At 32.1% G+C, this 16,447-nt stretch overlaps 1 protein-coding gene and 1 long non-coding RNA gene across 5 annotated transcripts in view; one reads left to right on the forward strand and one right to left on the reverse strand.

Moving 5' to 3' along the window:
* Positions 1-12,340, forward strand: part of LOC118204997 (lanC-like protein 3) — a 39,979-nt gene extending 27,639 nt beyond the window's left edge. For all 4 annotated transcript variants that reach the window (XM_085823866.1, XM_085823869.1, XM_085823867.1 and 1 more), the window contains one exon: positions 8,962-12,340. In XM_085823866.1, coding sequence (XP_085679992.1) covers positions 8,962-9,323 — 362 coding nt within the window. In that variant the 3' untranslated portion in view covers positions 9,324-12,340. The remainder of the gene's footprint in view (positions 1-8,961) is intronic.
* Positions 1-16,447, reverse strand: part of LOC146995445 (uncharacterized) — a 51,442-nt gene that overhangs the window by 31,660 nt on the left and 3,335 nt on the right. The window contains exons 3-4 of the long non-coding RNA XR_015043059.1: positions 5,844-6,058; positions 5,677-5,745 (exon numbers count right to left, since the gene is read on the reverse strand). This is a non-coding gene — a long non-coding RNA (uncharacterized LOC146995445). The remainder of the gene's footprint in view (positions 1-5,676; positions 5,746-5,843; positions 6,059-16,447) is intronic.

Here is a 16,447-nt window from a genome sequence, read left to right on the forward strand (position 1 = left end):
GTGTAAGTACTTTGCAGAGCTTTATATATATTTTTTACTTGTATTATAAAATCGTATAACACTCCTAGCTATATTTTTTTAATTCAAAAGTGGATAAATCATTATCAAATCTTTCTAGTACACGGAGAAATAGTCTATGTATCCATACACATAAGCGTAGTAAAAGATACTATTCTTGATCAAGTATCTTTGGCAGCAATATCAAGATGCAACGAAAATTAGAAATCAATTACTAGCATGCATTTTATTACAAAATCACTAGCGGGACGTATTATTTTCACAAAAACCTTAGTGTGAAAATAATTTGCTGCACATTATCTGAGTTCCGCTTTGAATGAAAACTACACAAAGTGTTATAATGAACAATCAGTTTCAAGATTTCACTTGACACTGAAATGCATAAAATCAAATTGCGTTTCTATGTTTCAGGTTTATAAAAATACAGCTGATAATTGAAGGAAGTATCAGGTTTATAAAGTACAAGCTGATAATACATGAAAAGGGGGAAGAAATTCCTAAATTACAAAATTGAATATTATATTTTAGTAAAGTAAAATGATATGTATTATATATACATTCGGAAAAAACATTATACAGTATATATATTGATGGGGGGAAAGATGTAAAATATAAAAAAAATACGATGGCTTTGCTCTTTGCGATCCAGCAACCTTTAATTAATTTTCTGCAATTCAGGATTTTCCCCTAGACCAGTACCTTCTAGAACATTCGTGCCTATTACATAACATCCTCATATAAATGCTGCTTCATAAGTTTTTCTACATTTTTCTAGAAGCTACTCTGTTACATAACCTTTCATATAAATGTTGCGTCATAAGTTCTCCTACACAGATGCCTTCTCGCCTTTGTTCTGCTAACACCTCCGCTATGCTCCTCTTTCTTTGTTAGAACGTTATAATGTATTAAAGTCAGTCATATCTAATAATTCAATTACTGAATAAGTTATTTGAGTAACTTCATCTAGAAAAAATCATCTGCTCTAAAATAAAATAAAGATATGCTGTTAAAAGTGAAAAATCCTGAGTCGTCATTTTTTCTCTGTGGTGCAATCATCCCAGCTTCGTCAACCATCTGCCAAAACGTGAAATGGGAGAGCCTTACCATTCACCCACGATGTATTGGAGTAACTGAAAACATTATATGTATATATATTTTATGTATTTATATGTATATATATTTATATGTATACTCTTTTCCGGAACTCTAATTACATACTGAGCTGGTTTATCCTTTTCCTGTAGAGGTGCATTTGGATTTGCTGTGTATGAATCTGTTTCATTAAAGGGGAACAAATAGGAAACAGGGTATTAAAAATTGAATGTGTTTTAAGCATTAGTAATTTATATATGTTAGATTGACTAAAAAGAGTATATTCATGCATAACGTATAAATAAGCGTAGTGAATACTTTTTGGCAATTACCTTTCTAGGATGACCATTTTCTAGGATTTTCGAAAATAATCAGTACTGTTGATAACATAAACATCGGTACGATCTATCTGCCTAAGGGAAAGGATGCCTTCGTGGAAGACTTTGTTAGGGAAATTGGCTCCTATATACGTTACACATGGGAAAACCTTGAAAGCGCGCATGAAGCCAGTCCCTTCGCGTGATTCAAAACTTGGACCGAACTACTAGTGTTCAGCTACTTTATCGCTTCGTGCCTCATTTCAGAGCGGATTCGCTATATATGAAACAGAGCAAGGTGCTGTTACTGTCAGCCTGCCTTTTTCCTTGACCTACCATAGAAAATAAAATAACTTTTTTCCTTGACCTACCATAAAAAAAATAAAATAGCATTCTAAAAAGATGCTTTGCTGTATTCTCATTAAATCTTTATCATTCTGCGCTACTGGAAATGAAGTACGCTAATTTCAAATTCAAAATTTTATAACATACTTTTACAGAAAGTGATCTCATGTCTTCTAAAAATGAAACCCTGCATATGTTTCTACCCAAGCGCTTACTTTTTAGACAAAGTAATTTCAGTGTAACGTACGTTCAGTTTTGTCTAACTTTGAATGAAAAAAAACTGTTCATTACAGGCAAAGATATTACAGCACATAAACTCAATTATATTGGATTACCAGAGGAGGAAAAAATACTCCGATGAGATAATTCTCTGAGAATTCATAAATGCTAAAGTAAGAATAAATTTTATAAAATGTTTACTAATAAATACATGTATTTGCATAGTTTCCTTTTTTAAAAATTTTTCCATCTTTATATATATATCACATTTATCAGAATGTCGCATTTGACTTCACAATTATGCTCCGAAATTTCCTTGCTGTAGATTGGATGATTACCAATATATAATCCTACTAGTAACCAGGGCCAGTATTAGAGGATTTTGCTGCTCACTACAATATCTGTGACTCCTACTTCTGCCCGCATCGCCAGTGGCTGAGTGGTTTAAAAGTATTGATTACTGGAAATTCGACCTGGTTTCGGTTTGATCCCAGGCGAACCAGCTAGCTGCATGGTTTGTTTTCCCCATGTGTAACATGAATACGAGCTAGTTTTCTTCAGCAATTAGGCTCACCTGCGGCCGAGCAGTTAAATCGCTGAACACTGGTAGTTCCGACCTGGGTTCGAATCAAGGCGAACGGGCTGGCTACGTGGGCGTTTTCATAATCTTCCCCGTGTATGGGGTGTTAGTTTCTCTAATAAAGTCCACCACGAAGGCATCCTAGTATGCTTTGCCATAGTAAATTAAACTAAGCCTTCAGAAACTTCCTCCATGAAGGCATCTGCTGTCTGCTACCTCGTGGCTTGCTATATTCAAAGAGCCTAACCCAATTCTAGCAGTCAATTCCTCTGTAAATTCTAGTGGCTAAAGGCGCTGATTACTGGTAGTTCAACCGTGGCACATTATCTGAGTTCGGATTTAAATGAAAACTACATAAAGTGTTATAATGAACGATTAGTTTCAAGATTTAACTTGATACTGAAATGCATAAAATCAAATTGCGTTTCTACATATCAAATCTATAAAGTACAGCTGATAATTGTAGGAGTATCAGGTGCATAAAGTACAGCTGATAAATACATGAGAAGTGGGAAGCAATTCCTAAATTACAAAATTTAATGGTTGTAATGAAAATTTTAAGCACAAACGTTCTTCATAAAGTTATGAAAAAAAAAAGCAGTCAGTACCTTTAGTGTGAGTAGTAATCACTACCCAAAATCTATGCTTTTCTGCCAATTTTTTAGTAGTTTTTCAAAACCTTCAGCCCGGAAACTTAGTGGCCCGAGTCCAAAAACAGGTCAACCTCATTTCGGACGTCCTGTGCAGAATGGAAGATAGTGCTAGCATGATGTAGCTGCAAGTGTGAAAAAAGGTAGAAGTCCGAAGGTGCGATGTCGGGGTTATATGGTGGGTGTGGTGAAAGATCCCTTTCGAGTCCGTACAGAGGCCAGCCAGTGAATGAAGACACCTATGGTATTATCTTGATGGAACATTATTCTTCGCCGGAACTCAGTTTGACTCTTTTCCTTGATAGCAGCATCAACATGCACTGTCAACAGCATCTCATTTGTGATTAGTACCACGGCAATCCCACCAGATACCAAAAGCATGATCTTTTTGTTAGTCAAATTACGCTGTCCGATGCTGCCAACGGACTCACGGGCACAGATCAACTAAATTTTTGGCCTATGTTGTTGAAATAAATCCATCTTTTTTTCAACAACATAGGACAAAAATTTAGTATCTCTACATATACCATGTTTATCGGAGTGTCACATTTGACTTTACAATTAAGCTCCGAAATTTCATTGCTGTAGATTTAATGATTACCAATATATTTACATTCCTACTAGTAAACCAGGGCCACTATTAGGGATTTTTGCTGCTCACTACATTATCTGTGGCTCCTACCCACACACCACCAGTGGCCGAGTGGTTAAGACTACTGAATACTGGAAGTTCGAACTGGTTTGGGTTCAATGCCAGACGAAACAGCTGGCTGGATTGTTTGTTTTTTTCCGTGTGTAACATGAATACGAGCCAGTTCCCTTCAGCAATTAGGCCCTCCCTCCCACGGTAGAGGAATTAAATCACTGAACGCTGGTAGTTCTGACCTGGATTCGAATCAAGGCTAACGGACTGGTGCATGAATGTTTTCATAGTTTTCTCCATGGACGTGTATAGGGAGACAATTTCTCTAAGAAAATCCAACATGAAGGCATTCTACTATGCTTTGCCATAATAAACTAATCTAAGCCTTCAGAAAATTCCTCCACGAAGGCCTGCCATTATATTAGGATATAATGATTATATCCTAGCTCGTTCATTTGCGCTTTTGCAGTGTTCGGTAAAACCATCGATAATTGTCCTGTGAAAATTTGAAAATATAACGTTTTTTGTTGTTTGACTTCTGAATTAGTATTTGTTCAGCATGTTATTGTGTCTTAAGATTAACAATGTTTGCTGCTAATTCTACAATTGTGATAACAATAAGGTTTTTGACTTTATCTATGGTGTTACTTTACTACAGGACTGAAATCTGAAATCAGATGGATTTCCAACTTGAATCTGTTTGCAGCAGCCTCTTCTGTCCCCTCATCGATTTTAAGATAGTTATATGTTGATCTAAACAGGCATTTAGTAATTGATAAAAAAAATTAACAAAAATTACTTATAGTTGGAAGCAATTCAAATAGCAAATCATGCAGTAATGAATACAAACATAAAAAAGGGAAGCTCCCACCTTAAATATTAGGCCCTTAAAAGCAGAATATATTTTTTAAATGTTCAGTCAATATTCCTACGAGAAGAATTCCTTTGAGAAGTACACATCTGAACTACGATTAAAAAACATGTACAAGAACAGAGCTTAGGACTTCTATTTGCAGAAAGTCTGTCACATAACATATAAAATGTTTCTTATTGGTAGATTATTGGTCAGGCAGATATTTTAATGTATACAGAGAAAGCATTCATTCCCTTTTCACTAGAGATAATTCAGTCTGGACAATGGCAAAAAGGCTAGAAAGCAAGCATGAACGTATTGGTCCCATTCTTGGCACTAGTATGGTATACGCTCAAAAGACACGGCAGATATTTTCTGATTACCTGCATCCCAATATCTATTCAACTTTTGGTGGAATTTACCATCTGTGACATATTTTTCAAAAACTACACTTCACATCATGCATACATGACAAATACACAGAACCATAAGTAAACAAGCAATAATATATATTTATATATAAATTTTACTAAAAGACTGTAAAATGTTCCAACGCTAAAATAAAGTTTTAACATCCAAGTAAATGACATAATAAAAATAAAGCGAGTTGAACAGCCAGCACATGATTGCAATGTGCATACACCTGTAAAAATATACCATAGGTAACTGACACAGTGATTTTAATTAAATGAATTAGGGGTGGGAGAAAAAGCATTTTGTAGCAAATAAATTACTATAAAGTTTCCCATACCATGTAATGATGGTGAATTCAATTTAGATCACAAGAACATGCTCATACTTTTGAAAAGATTCATTTATTTCAGCAATTCCTCGTGAAGAGGAAGTTACCTTTTCAATATTTCTCAATGTAATGTGAATGAAGGAATAAATTGTTATGACAGGATTGAATAAATACTACCATCCCCCTAATACAAAAAAAGGGGGGAAAGAAAACTTACTTTGAAAAAAAATCATTCGGGCAATCAATCTCCTTTGATGCAGATGCAGATGCACCAATAATTTCTGACCTTCAAAATAAAAAAATAAGAACATTTTATTTCGGAATTAACCTACTATGAAATCATAAACACGAAGTAGTCGATATAAAGAATAAATTGTTTCTCACCTCTCGAAACCATCTGCTTGTTCGGAAACTTCCACATCTCTGGAATTTAATTCTTGAGCACGACAATTTCGTTGATCGTTTGTTCCAACTCGGATTTTTCTTCAGTCTATCTTGAAGTTTTACCATCTTTATTAGTAAGTGATCGCAGTACAAATAAATGTAAACAAACGAGTGTGGAATAGCAATGCAATAGGGTTGCCGTAAACATCTTTCCGCTGACAGAGAAAAAATGATTGATTTGTAACTGGTATAAAAATCAATTATTTTGTGAATTTTTGCAGAAATAGGATTACAATGATAAATTTTAACTCGTAACGCCATCTATTGATGGCTTTCCAAACTACACATTAAAATTACGTATTTCAAACTAATTTTTTTAAAATATGATATTTAAGTAAATTTCATTCCAAACTTGATTCTAACTTTACATTCCAAAACTGACCTATTGCTTTATATTTCTGCCAAATTTCACGCAACGTACTTTCTTAATTAGTGATTCTAAGTGTAAACAAACTTTTAGTATTGTAATGCTACTGTAGTAGATCACCTTAAAACAGGGTTCGTATGGTCCTTAAGAGTCCTAAAGTTTTTTTAATCGATTTTTGGTCCTTAAAAGTCCTTAATTTTGGCCAAAATTGGCAGAAGGTCCTTAATTTTAATTATCTGAAATTTCTGTCTGTTTTTATGACTGCCATTTTGGGTGTGAATTAGCGTTTTGCAGGAATATTTTTGGCGATTCACTGACAAATATGGCTATTTTTTGAATGGGTTCATGAGTTATAATTTGTTCCTATTTGTAATATAAATATAATGGTGGGATACTCGAGTTTTTGAGCAAGAAGTGAAACATAAGTATTTTAAAATTATTTCATTTTTTGTAATGAAGAGCTCTCAAACAACTTTCCGCTTTTGGGGATGTGAATTCTTTTATTAAACGGTTCTAAATTTGGCGATTTTAAAATCGGTTTCTAAAGAAAATTTTTAATTCCGAGATCTGGGAATTTTTTGACGATTTTTTTAGAACATTCTAACGTTGATAAATTTCATTAAAATAATGGTAAATATTGGAATTATATTTAAGAAATAATATTAAAATAAAGCATTTTTATTTTTCACTGTCATATTATAAAGTTCCATTTTGGCCACATATAAAATTTTTTGAATATGAAAAATAAGCAAGGAATAATGTTATTTAGCAGAGTTTACAAAACAGTTTTTAGCAAAAGCAAAATAGCTATGTAATTAATTAAAAATGTCTTTTTAATTTTTTTTCATGGTAAGAATTTTTCCCATTTCTCAGAATTCTCAGAAAATGCATCAGTTTTCTCTATAAAATTAATTTCACACTTTTTCCTCCGATTTTTTTTAAAAAAACATTTCTGGCTTTTTGCTGTTACAGAATTGGCAGGGGTAATTTTTCTTTAGGATTTTAGACATTGAAGCTTGGAAAGTTTATAAAGATTTTAAGGCAAATTTACAGACCCACGGTTCTAAAAGTTTCCAGAAAAATATGATAAAATGAAAAATGTCTCCATGGTAGTAACATGCAGTTTCTTACATTTTGGAGAACGTCTGGAAGAACAATGAAAACATAATAGTTGAATGTTTTACTTCTGATTCTAGAATCGCTTTCTTAACATTTTTATCTTCCCTTTATTTTCTCTACTTTTCACTGGATACAAGCATGGACAATATCAAAAGTACTTCTAATCTTATCATATGGACAGGCATTATAGAAATATTTTTTTTTTTTTTTTGTTAATAAAGAAATTGAAAGCTGACAATTCAAAAGATTCATCTAATATGTCTTAATCATCATACACAGAGCTGGCGCTAGGCATTTTGTCACCTGACGCAATCTCTGTGGATCCTAAATTCTGCTGCCTGGTGCCTTTCTAAATTCTGCTTCCAATGCCTGCTCTAAATTCTAAAAGTGTTTGCCATTTCTAGATTTTGTTGCTCAGTGTGTCCCTAAATTCTAAAAATTGTGCCACACCAGCTCTGTGACCAGACTTTACCATATGTATTTCATATTTCTTCTGAGTGTTCGTATAACTAAAGAAATGAAATTAGCAGCTTTTTCCATACACTCTAAATGTATTTAGTCTTTTAGAATAACAGAAGTCTTTAATTAAATCCCAAAAATTTAAAGTGAAAAGGAAACATGTTGAAAAAATAAACTAAATATGTAAAGAGAAAGAAAATTATTCTTCAAAGATACGTACAGTTATTATTATGTAAATTACATGTTAAACCTTTACCATGGTCACAAGGTAAAACACAAAAATATAAAAATTCACGTGAAACTTATTCTTTGCATCTAGTGAGACTTAATGCAAAACAACTTATCACTGCTAATGCTTTAGTGGCTTAATAGAACCTTAAAGTATATTAACTGAGTTACAACCTCTGGAACTCTACACAAAGCAACGACACTAGCAGCGTCAGACAGAGGTCAGCTAACTTTCAAAACTTGCTAACTGTGCCTACATCAGGCCTTTCAGATTTGTTCTGATCAGCAGGTCTCGCGAGTTGGAGAGGTAACAACAGCCAGTCGTTTGTTATGAATCATGCTGCTCATTAATGCTCATTTTAACCTATGCTGCTGACATAAAAATCTAATTACTATTTACTAAACCTCTAGGCTGAGCAAGTATGTGACAAAATGAGAATGGTCCTTAAAAGTACTTAATTTCCTTGTGCAGAAATGTGTACGAAGCCTGTTAAAAGTGAACAGTGGAAACATGTACGGATAGAAACAATTTTATATTTAGCGCACGAAAATGTATATCAGAAATTCTAGTTTTTACTGCTATTTGATCCATTTCTGGAAAATTCCACAAACATATATTATAAAAAATCAAGTAAAAATATCATGATTTCTCTATAAAAACTGATGGAACTTAAAATACAATGAAAGGAACATATACAAAAATGACAACATGGTTTGACTGAAAGATTGTGCACATAAATTTGACAACTTCCACTGCTCAGTTGGTGGTTGTAACAATATGTAAATATCATGAAATCTTTTAATTAAATTTAAGTATACTTAGTAGAATAGGGGCTTTTTTTATTATTTATGATATATATATGTAATTTTTCTTACTTTTGCTAGGAGTGGTATATTTAATGGCAAAAGCATTTTTGAGATGGAAAGAAGATAAATATCTGCAGTCTTGTTTATCCTGTGGAGAAATAGTGTGGCGAAAAGGTCTACTAAAAAAAGGGCCAGGAATATGTCATGGTGTTGCAGGAAGTGGCTATGTTTTCCTTCTGCTGTATCGCCTAACTAATGACAAGAAGCATCTGCATCGAGCTGTACAGTTTGGCAACTTTTTATTTGAAAATGAATTTAAGAAAGCACGTGTACCTGACAAACCCCTCAGTTTATATGAAGGACTATCTGGAACAGTTTGTTTCTTAGCAGATCTGGTTATGCCAGATAAGGCCCATTTTCCCTTTTTTGATGTGTTTTAAGGATTCTTTTTGGAATTTTACTTCATTTTTCCTCTTTGTAAATGTGTCTGTTACAATATATATTGGTTTTGAAGTAATTGTTATATGTTTTCAGATTATTAACTCATGAAAATAAACATTTTGCAAACTGTTAGAGTAAGATAAAAACCTGAATACAAAAAACTATCTAACAAATATATCATTATTGTTTTTGCAATATATCTCATGAAAAAAAACAAAGGGCAAAAAAGAAAATGTTTCTAAAAATTATATCCATAGCAATTTCTACTTGCTATTTCTGTCTATTGTTACTTACAGTACTTCATTAGGTTAGGTTATTTAATTATAGCAAAGCCTTGAGGGCTATCTGCCTAGACCAGTGGTGGGCAACCTTTTGAAACAGAAGAGCCAAAGTTACAATTTACAAAATTTCCCAGTTTTTAAAGAGCCACTGAAAAGTTTCGTTTCAATATTATAGTTTTGCTTATATATAGTTGATTTCTGACTTAAAATAAACAGCTTTAAGTACAGAATTATATGTATATATAAACACAAATATAGACAGTTACATCAATGGGAGCATTGGCTTTGCATGCCTTTTGGATGATTGATTAAATCTGGCTTATAACTTGTTGTTTTAAGTTTCAAGCACAACTCTAGATTTTTATTTGTTAGTTGACTTCAAACATTACTTTTTATTATATTCATGCAAGAGAATGCTTGCTCGCACGAATATGTTGACCCGAAGATCGTCAGTACTCCTTATGCCAACTTCTTCACCTCACTGTACCATTTTGGAAAACTATTCCATGTGCCGAATATGAGAGCCTCAACTCGCGGAATTTCTCTAGCTTTAAAGCTTTCGACTTGTGCTGCTCGATGTGCATGCTTTTCTGGACCTCAAACTCTTCCAACTTTCTCTTGAGTTCTGTGAACTTGCCACTCCACAAGTCTTTGGTTTTCTAATATAGCAGTTGCATTTGAAGCAATCCAGCATCAATTACAAAATTGTTGATATCATTCAGTATTTGCATTGAGAGAATTTACTATGAACGCAAGAGTACTTTTGTCTGTTTTGAATTGCTCGAATCTCTCAGCGAATCCATCCTTCATTTTTTTAAAGCTATGTTGAAGTAATTCGTGTCAATAGTTGCATTGGTCTCCTTGCGATATACTTCAGATTTTTTAAATTTACCGCTTTCCATGTCTTCAACAAAAATAAGTAATTTGTTTTCTAAACAAACTACTTCAAGTAAGGTGTAGGCTGGGTTGCCCTTTCCTTGCAGTTTTAGATTTAGTTCATTTAATTTCATTGTGGTATCTACCATGAAGTAGAATTTTTGCAGCCGTTTGTCTTTTTTCAATTCGGGATGGTCAGTGCTTTTTTTTTTTCATTGAGGAATGACTTTATTTCACTCAAGCAGAAAGTAAAACGTTGCAGAACGTTACTTCTGGAAAGCCATCACACTTTATTGTGCAGAAGCAGGTCAGAAAACTGGTTATAATCTTAATTACCAAGTTCATGACCTCAACTATTTCGGCTGGAAATGTTACAAAGCGCTTCTTGGTGAATTAAACAGTGAAACGTTAGAATTTCATGGTTTATTTTTTTCTGAAGAATTGATGTTCTCCTCTGTGTATTCCTGTCATACTTCTGGCTCTGTCAGTTGCTATCGAAACGATTTTATTTATATCGATTCCATTGTCTTCCAGGCATTTTTGCACATGCCTTTACTATATTTTCTCCACGAGAATTTGCCCTGAGAGCGATAGCAATCCTACAATTCTTTGTTTGGACCTTGGGAGGACATATACCCTACGAAAAGGGCAACTTGTATCGTTTATTTTATGTCACAAGACTCATCTATAGCAAGTGATAAGGCAGAAGCCAGCTGAATGTCTTCCACTTGCATATGTGTTACATTTGAAAACATCTTAGCAGTTCTATCTTGTACTGTTTTTGCAGATAATGGCAAATCTTTGATTTTTTTATGATTTCTGCTTTGATTTTAGTATCATGAAACAGTAATTCAGATGCACGTATAAAACAATCTTTGATGTATTTAACGTGAATGGTTTTACTCTTTTTGCAATTTCTAATGATACTGCAGAGCTTGGCAGATTTACATTATTGGAAGATTGTACCCAGTTACTTAGCATGAAATATGACTGCTCTGTTTTTTTTTTTTTTTTTTAAGCTCTTCAAGAGCTTTTTTCGTGCGTTCTCGGTTGGATATTTACGAGCAAACTGGGTTGTATATTGTAGTGAGGTGTCTCCCCAAATTCGACTTCTTATTGTGTGCGAGTTTTTGGTGGCAAATGAGACAACTCGGAAGGCCATCTGTGTTGCATATGAATGCAAATGACTCCGCCCAATCCTGATTGAATTCTCTGTTTTCTTCTTCAGTTCTTTTCTTTTTTTACTAGCTGCCATGCTGACAGCGGAGCTGACAAAATGAACAATAGTTCAAATTAACAGTACAATAACAATGGTTCAAATTTAGCTCATCACGGTCATGTTAAGTGTAATTAACGATTATGAAAAAAGAAAGCTATTGAAAAATTAGGTACTTAAAAATATATTTTCTTATTTTTTAAGGGTTTTGATAATAAATTATTAATTTTTCTGTATGGAACAGGAGAGCTGCAAATTTACATCAAAAGAGCCGCAGGTTGACGACCCCTGGCCTAGACAGTACTTCATATGAGGCTAGCTGTCATTATTTTGTATATAATGATACTTTATTTTAAAAGCCATCTTCATTTTAACTGGGATATATTGTAACAACAGCAATGCAGTTTTTTGCTTTGAGTCATTCCAAAAAGTATTTATTGTCTACCTTATCAGACTGAGAAATTTAACTGAAAATGATGTACAATAAATGATTGAACTGTCTTAATCTACTACTGGCTAATCTTTTATTTTGTTTTGCATCAGGAAATAATACATTAATAAGATTATCCACACAAAAGTATGTACAAAAATTATTCATTTTATAATCATTAAAAAGTACTTTAATAAATAAAAGTTTTCCTTCCTTGTTTCCTTTTTCTCAGCATGAAAGTGTCAGAAAATTACAAAATGAAAATGGCCACAGAACATAAAATTTACAGTGTCTAATTAAATATAAATATTCTTTCCATCAGAATCATATTATTAAATAGATCAATTACATGAACCATGCATTATAAAATGAATTTAATTCAATTTGGCATTTTCTTGAAATTGTGTCCCCATGCAGTACATAAACCTTCCAGTTTTAGCATGAAAATCTACTGTTTTTTATTTTCCAAGGTTGGCAACTGTGGGTTTTAAAAAACAGTTACTTTTTTAGGAATGAATAGTCTTATGGTCCTTATTATGTAACAAATGTCAAGGCTCAATAAGTTGGCAATCATCACCAACAATCCTAATCCTTTTAACGTTCAGTTGTGGTTCTTCGTTATTATTACGACCTTCATTCTTTCTGTACTATTTTTGCATACTCGAATGCAAGATAAAATTCCTTTTTCTAGCAAGAATGATGTAACATTTTCCTAAATTCTTGGTTAGTAAAATGTACAATGGTAATGTAATAATTGTGAAAATACAGAAATATTTTTTTTTTTTTAAGTTGTTTCCCATTTCTAATAAGTTATATAGTTTTAAATAAATAAGGTAATTATAAGTAATAAATTCCCTAATACTTGTACTACAGCTTCAAAAATAATAAAATAATAATTTATTTTCTAGTAGATAATTTAATATATTATCTCCTTTGATATATAATAATGTAGAAAAGTTGATTGCTTGTTGATCTGTAATGAAGAGCAAACTTGGCAGCCAAGGCAGATTTAATAAGAAGCAGTCATGGGAGATTTAATATTAATTTTTTTAATTAACATTTATGGGCACAAATAACTTGGCATGTTTATTGTGCCTGTGTCAAAACATTTACATTTTTGATAGTTTGCCATATGAAGAGAAGCAACGAGCAGCACTTTGGCTTGATTGAATAACAGAACCAAAGTGTGATAGGTTCAGGACAGTCTTAATTCAGAATATGTTGTTATTGATTTCATTCTGATTCTGATTATGATAAATGTTTCGTTCTAGACGTTTTAAGCTCCACCAACTGGAAACAATTGACATATGGTATAGCAGTGCCCATGGCCTAAAGAAAATTTTTCTTGCAAACTCATGTGGCAGTCAGCATGTTAATCTAGAAATGATGCAGTCCAGAAAAATTTATTATAATCAGTTACTATTTTTAGAATAGAAAGAGGGAATACTCAAATTAAAATGAAGAGTTAAGCGGCTATTCCGAATTTAAGTTAGAGTTTTGATTTACAATTTTTATTATCTTACATATATATCTGTATGTATGATTTACAGTCTTTATTATCTTACCTATATATATATATGTATATATAAATGCATGTGCATGTAATAAAAAAGTACTGGGCAATATTGATAGTGTAGATGGTGGATGGCATATTGCAGAGGAAGAATTTTGATTGTGTAGAATGCTAATTCATAAAGAACAGGAAACTGACAGCCAGACCAGATTAAGTTTTCATTTTATTTTCAGTAAACATGTTGTGGCCACAAACAACTTGGTAACATTATTTGTGCCTATTTAAAAATGTTTACATTTTTGCTAGATTTTCAATAAGAAGAGAGCAACAGATAGCAGTCCAGCAGAGTCAGTACCTCCTACATACAAAGCCACGGCACGGCTGACACTACGTCACTAAAGTCGTCCTTATCTACAGACAGCATGGATGCCACATGAAGCCACTTATCGCTGTTATTCTCTTAAGACGAGAGAAAATGAAACGTAGTCCCCCCTTGCAGAAGGCTTATAAACTTCATGCTACTTACTTTTTATTACAGTAAATCCCTTTGAGAAAAAATAACTTAGTACAAATGTATGAGGCCTTACAGCTGAGAAGAAATGAAAGTACTTTTTTATTCTAATTTATTTTTTATAGAGTTATCAGATGCATTTTCCCCTGTATACGTACAACTATATTTCTAGAAATTTTATTTCTTTGACATAATTAAACATAGAATAAAATGAAAATAATATATTAGTAAATATCTATAAAAATTAGTCATCTGGAATTGTATTTGACTACAAATTGTACATACTTCCTTCTTACAGTTTAAAATTAATGTAACAAACACATCTGTTTCAATTAAAATAAGATTAGAAAATTTCAAGATATTGATTTTAAAATATAAACGAAAGTAATATTAATTGACAAAGTATTTTATCTTCAAAAATGAATATTTCTTTAGTTTATGATGAAAAAGCTTTAGTATATTATATAAGAGACCTTAGAGCTTTAGCACTTTTCTATGATAATTGCAAATATTTCCCTTTTTTTGTGTGTGTGTATGCATGCATGCATTCTGGACTAGGTGGCAAAGATTTGATAACACAAATAGAAAAAGCACTCTATTATTCAACATTTTATACACATTCTGCAGAAAATATTAAATTTATTTAAAAAAATGAATAACAAGTTAAGTCTGAAAATATTAAGAAAAAATAGGTTAGTTTCACTCTTATTTTGTACTTTAAACAACACATAACATATTTCATTTCTGCTACATACATAAGCTATTTGTTAAATGTTTTCAATTTCCATTGCTTAGTTAAATTATTGCTTAAAAGATTATCATTTAACTTTTTGCAGTAGTTACTTAGAAAAATATTTGTTGATGATTGTATGATATTTTTCAAAATAATCTGAGGGTTATGAAGTTTTGCACAGTCATTCAGTTCCCAAAAAAATTTTTCATGAAGTAAATTTAAAGTAATTTTACGCACTCTATCTCGTGGTTTAGCCGAAAATAAAAATTTTTGCTCATATTCGTCTGAAATTAGTTTCTTCACAACAATAAAATTATATATAACAGCATGTAAAATATCAGGATGAGGATACATTCAAAAACTTTAATCTATGAGTGAATATTTTCATCATTTTCCAAATCTAACTCTGTATTAATAGTAATACTAGATTTACATACATCACATTTTAACTTTTTTAGGATACTGTAACAGCAATATCCAGCTATATATGTTAAAATGGGTATATCCAATTTTATGTCATGTATCTCACTCTCATCAACTTTTATATCATTCATGAACGTTTAAACATCAGTGTCATTAAAAGATTGTTCTTCGGCGTCTTAAATCTGATATATGAAGAGGAATTTTTCCAAATTTTGAAGAATTTATTAAGGTTGGTAAAGTACTGTGAAGTCCTTATTTACCCTCTATTTCATAAAACTGTCTGATTGAAATATTATGGTGAGCTCAAGGACCAGTTGCCTATACTTACCAAATCTAGCCTCTAACATATCCATTTGTATTTTGCCAAGTAAAAGGTATTCAAAACCCAGTTCATTTATACAATAACTTGAAATCTCAATTAAAGCATATGTTGTGTGAGATAATGCAAAGTGAGTTTCTTTGATTAGGGAACCAGATGCGAAATTCAAATTTTTCCAACTATCTAACCAATTAAAAAATTTGTTCATAAAAATATTTTTGTCATCATTGTCTGCCACAGTGAAAGGTGTTTCAAATATATTATTTTTATGAACCCCTTTAAAAATAGATTTTACATTTACAATTGACCACCAGGTGTTTATTGTTTTAATAAATTTTCCAGTTTCTTGAAAATTTATTATTTCTTTCTGCTGCAGAAAAGAAAACAATGCTTCAACAACATTATCATTAAAAATCTGCAATGCAAGCTTTACACTTTGTTTTTCTAAGTTAGTTGGATAGAGAGCTTTTACTATCAGACCATAAGCATACTTTAATAATTTGCCAGTTTCAAATTCATGTAAATTTTTAATACAAGAGAAAGATGCAGTTTCAATATGTGAAGCATCATCAAAACTTGGAAAAAACATACTCTGATTATTATTTGTTTGCCCCAGTTATTCCTAATACATTTTAAAATATGCACTGTATCAATAATAAAAAACAATGGCCTAGATTTGTCAACAGGATTTGGATAAACGATACTAACTTTAGGTGGTTCTGAAAACAGAGGCATAGCCTTTTTATTAATTGAATTATTGTCGGTGACAACAGCAATAATTTTAAACCCAATATTTTCTAATCCCACTACAATTTTTTTAA

Source organism: Stegodyphus dumicola, chromosome 9 (assembly GCF_044657685.1).
Source record: "Stegodyphus dumicola isolate Sdum_Otavi_A_Nest chromosome 9, ASM4465768v1".
Taxonomy (NCBI): Eukaryota; Metazoa; Arthropoda; class Arachnida; order Araneae; family Eresidae; genus Stegodyphus; species Stegodyphus dumicola.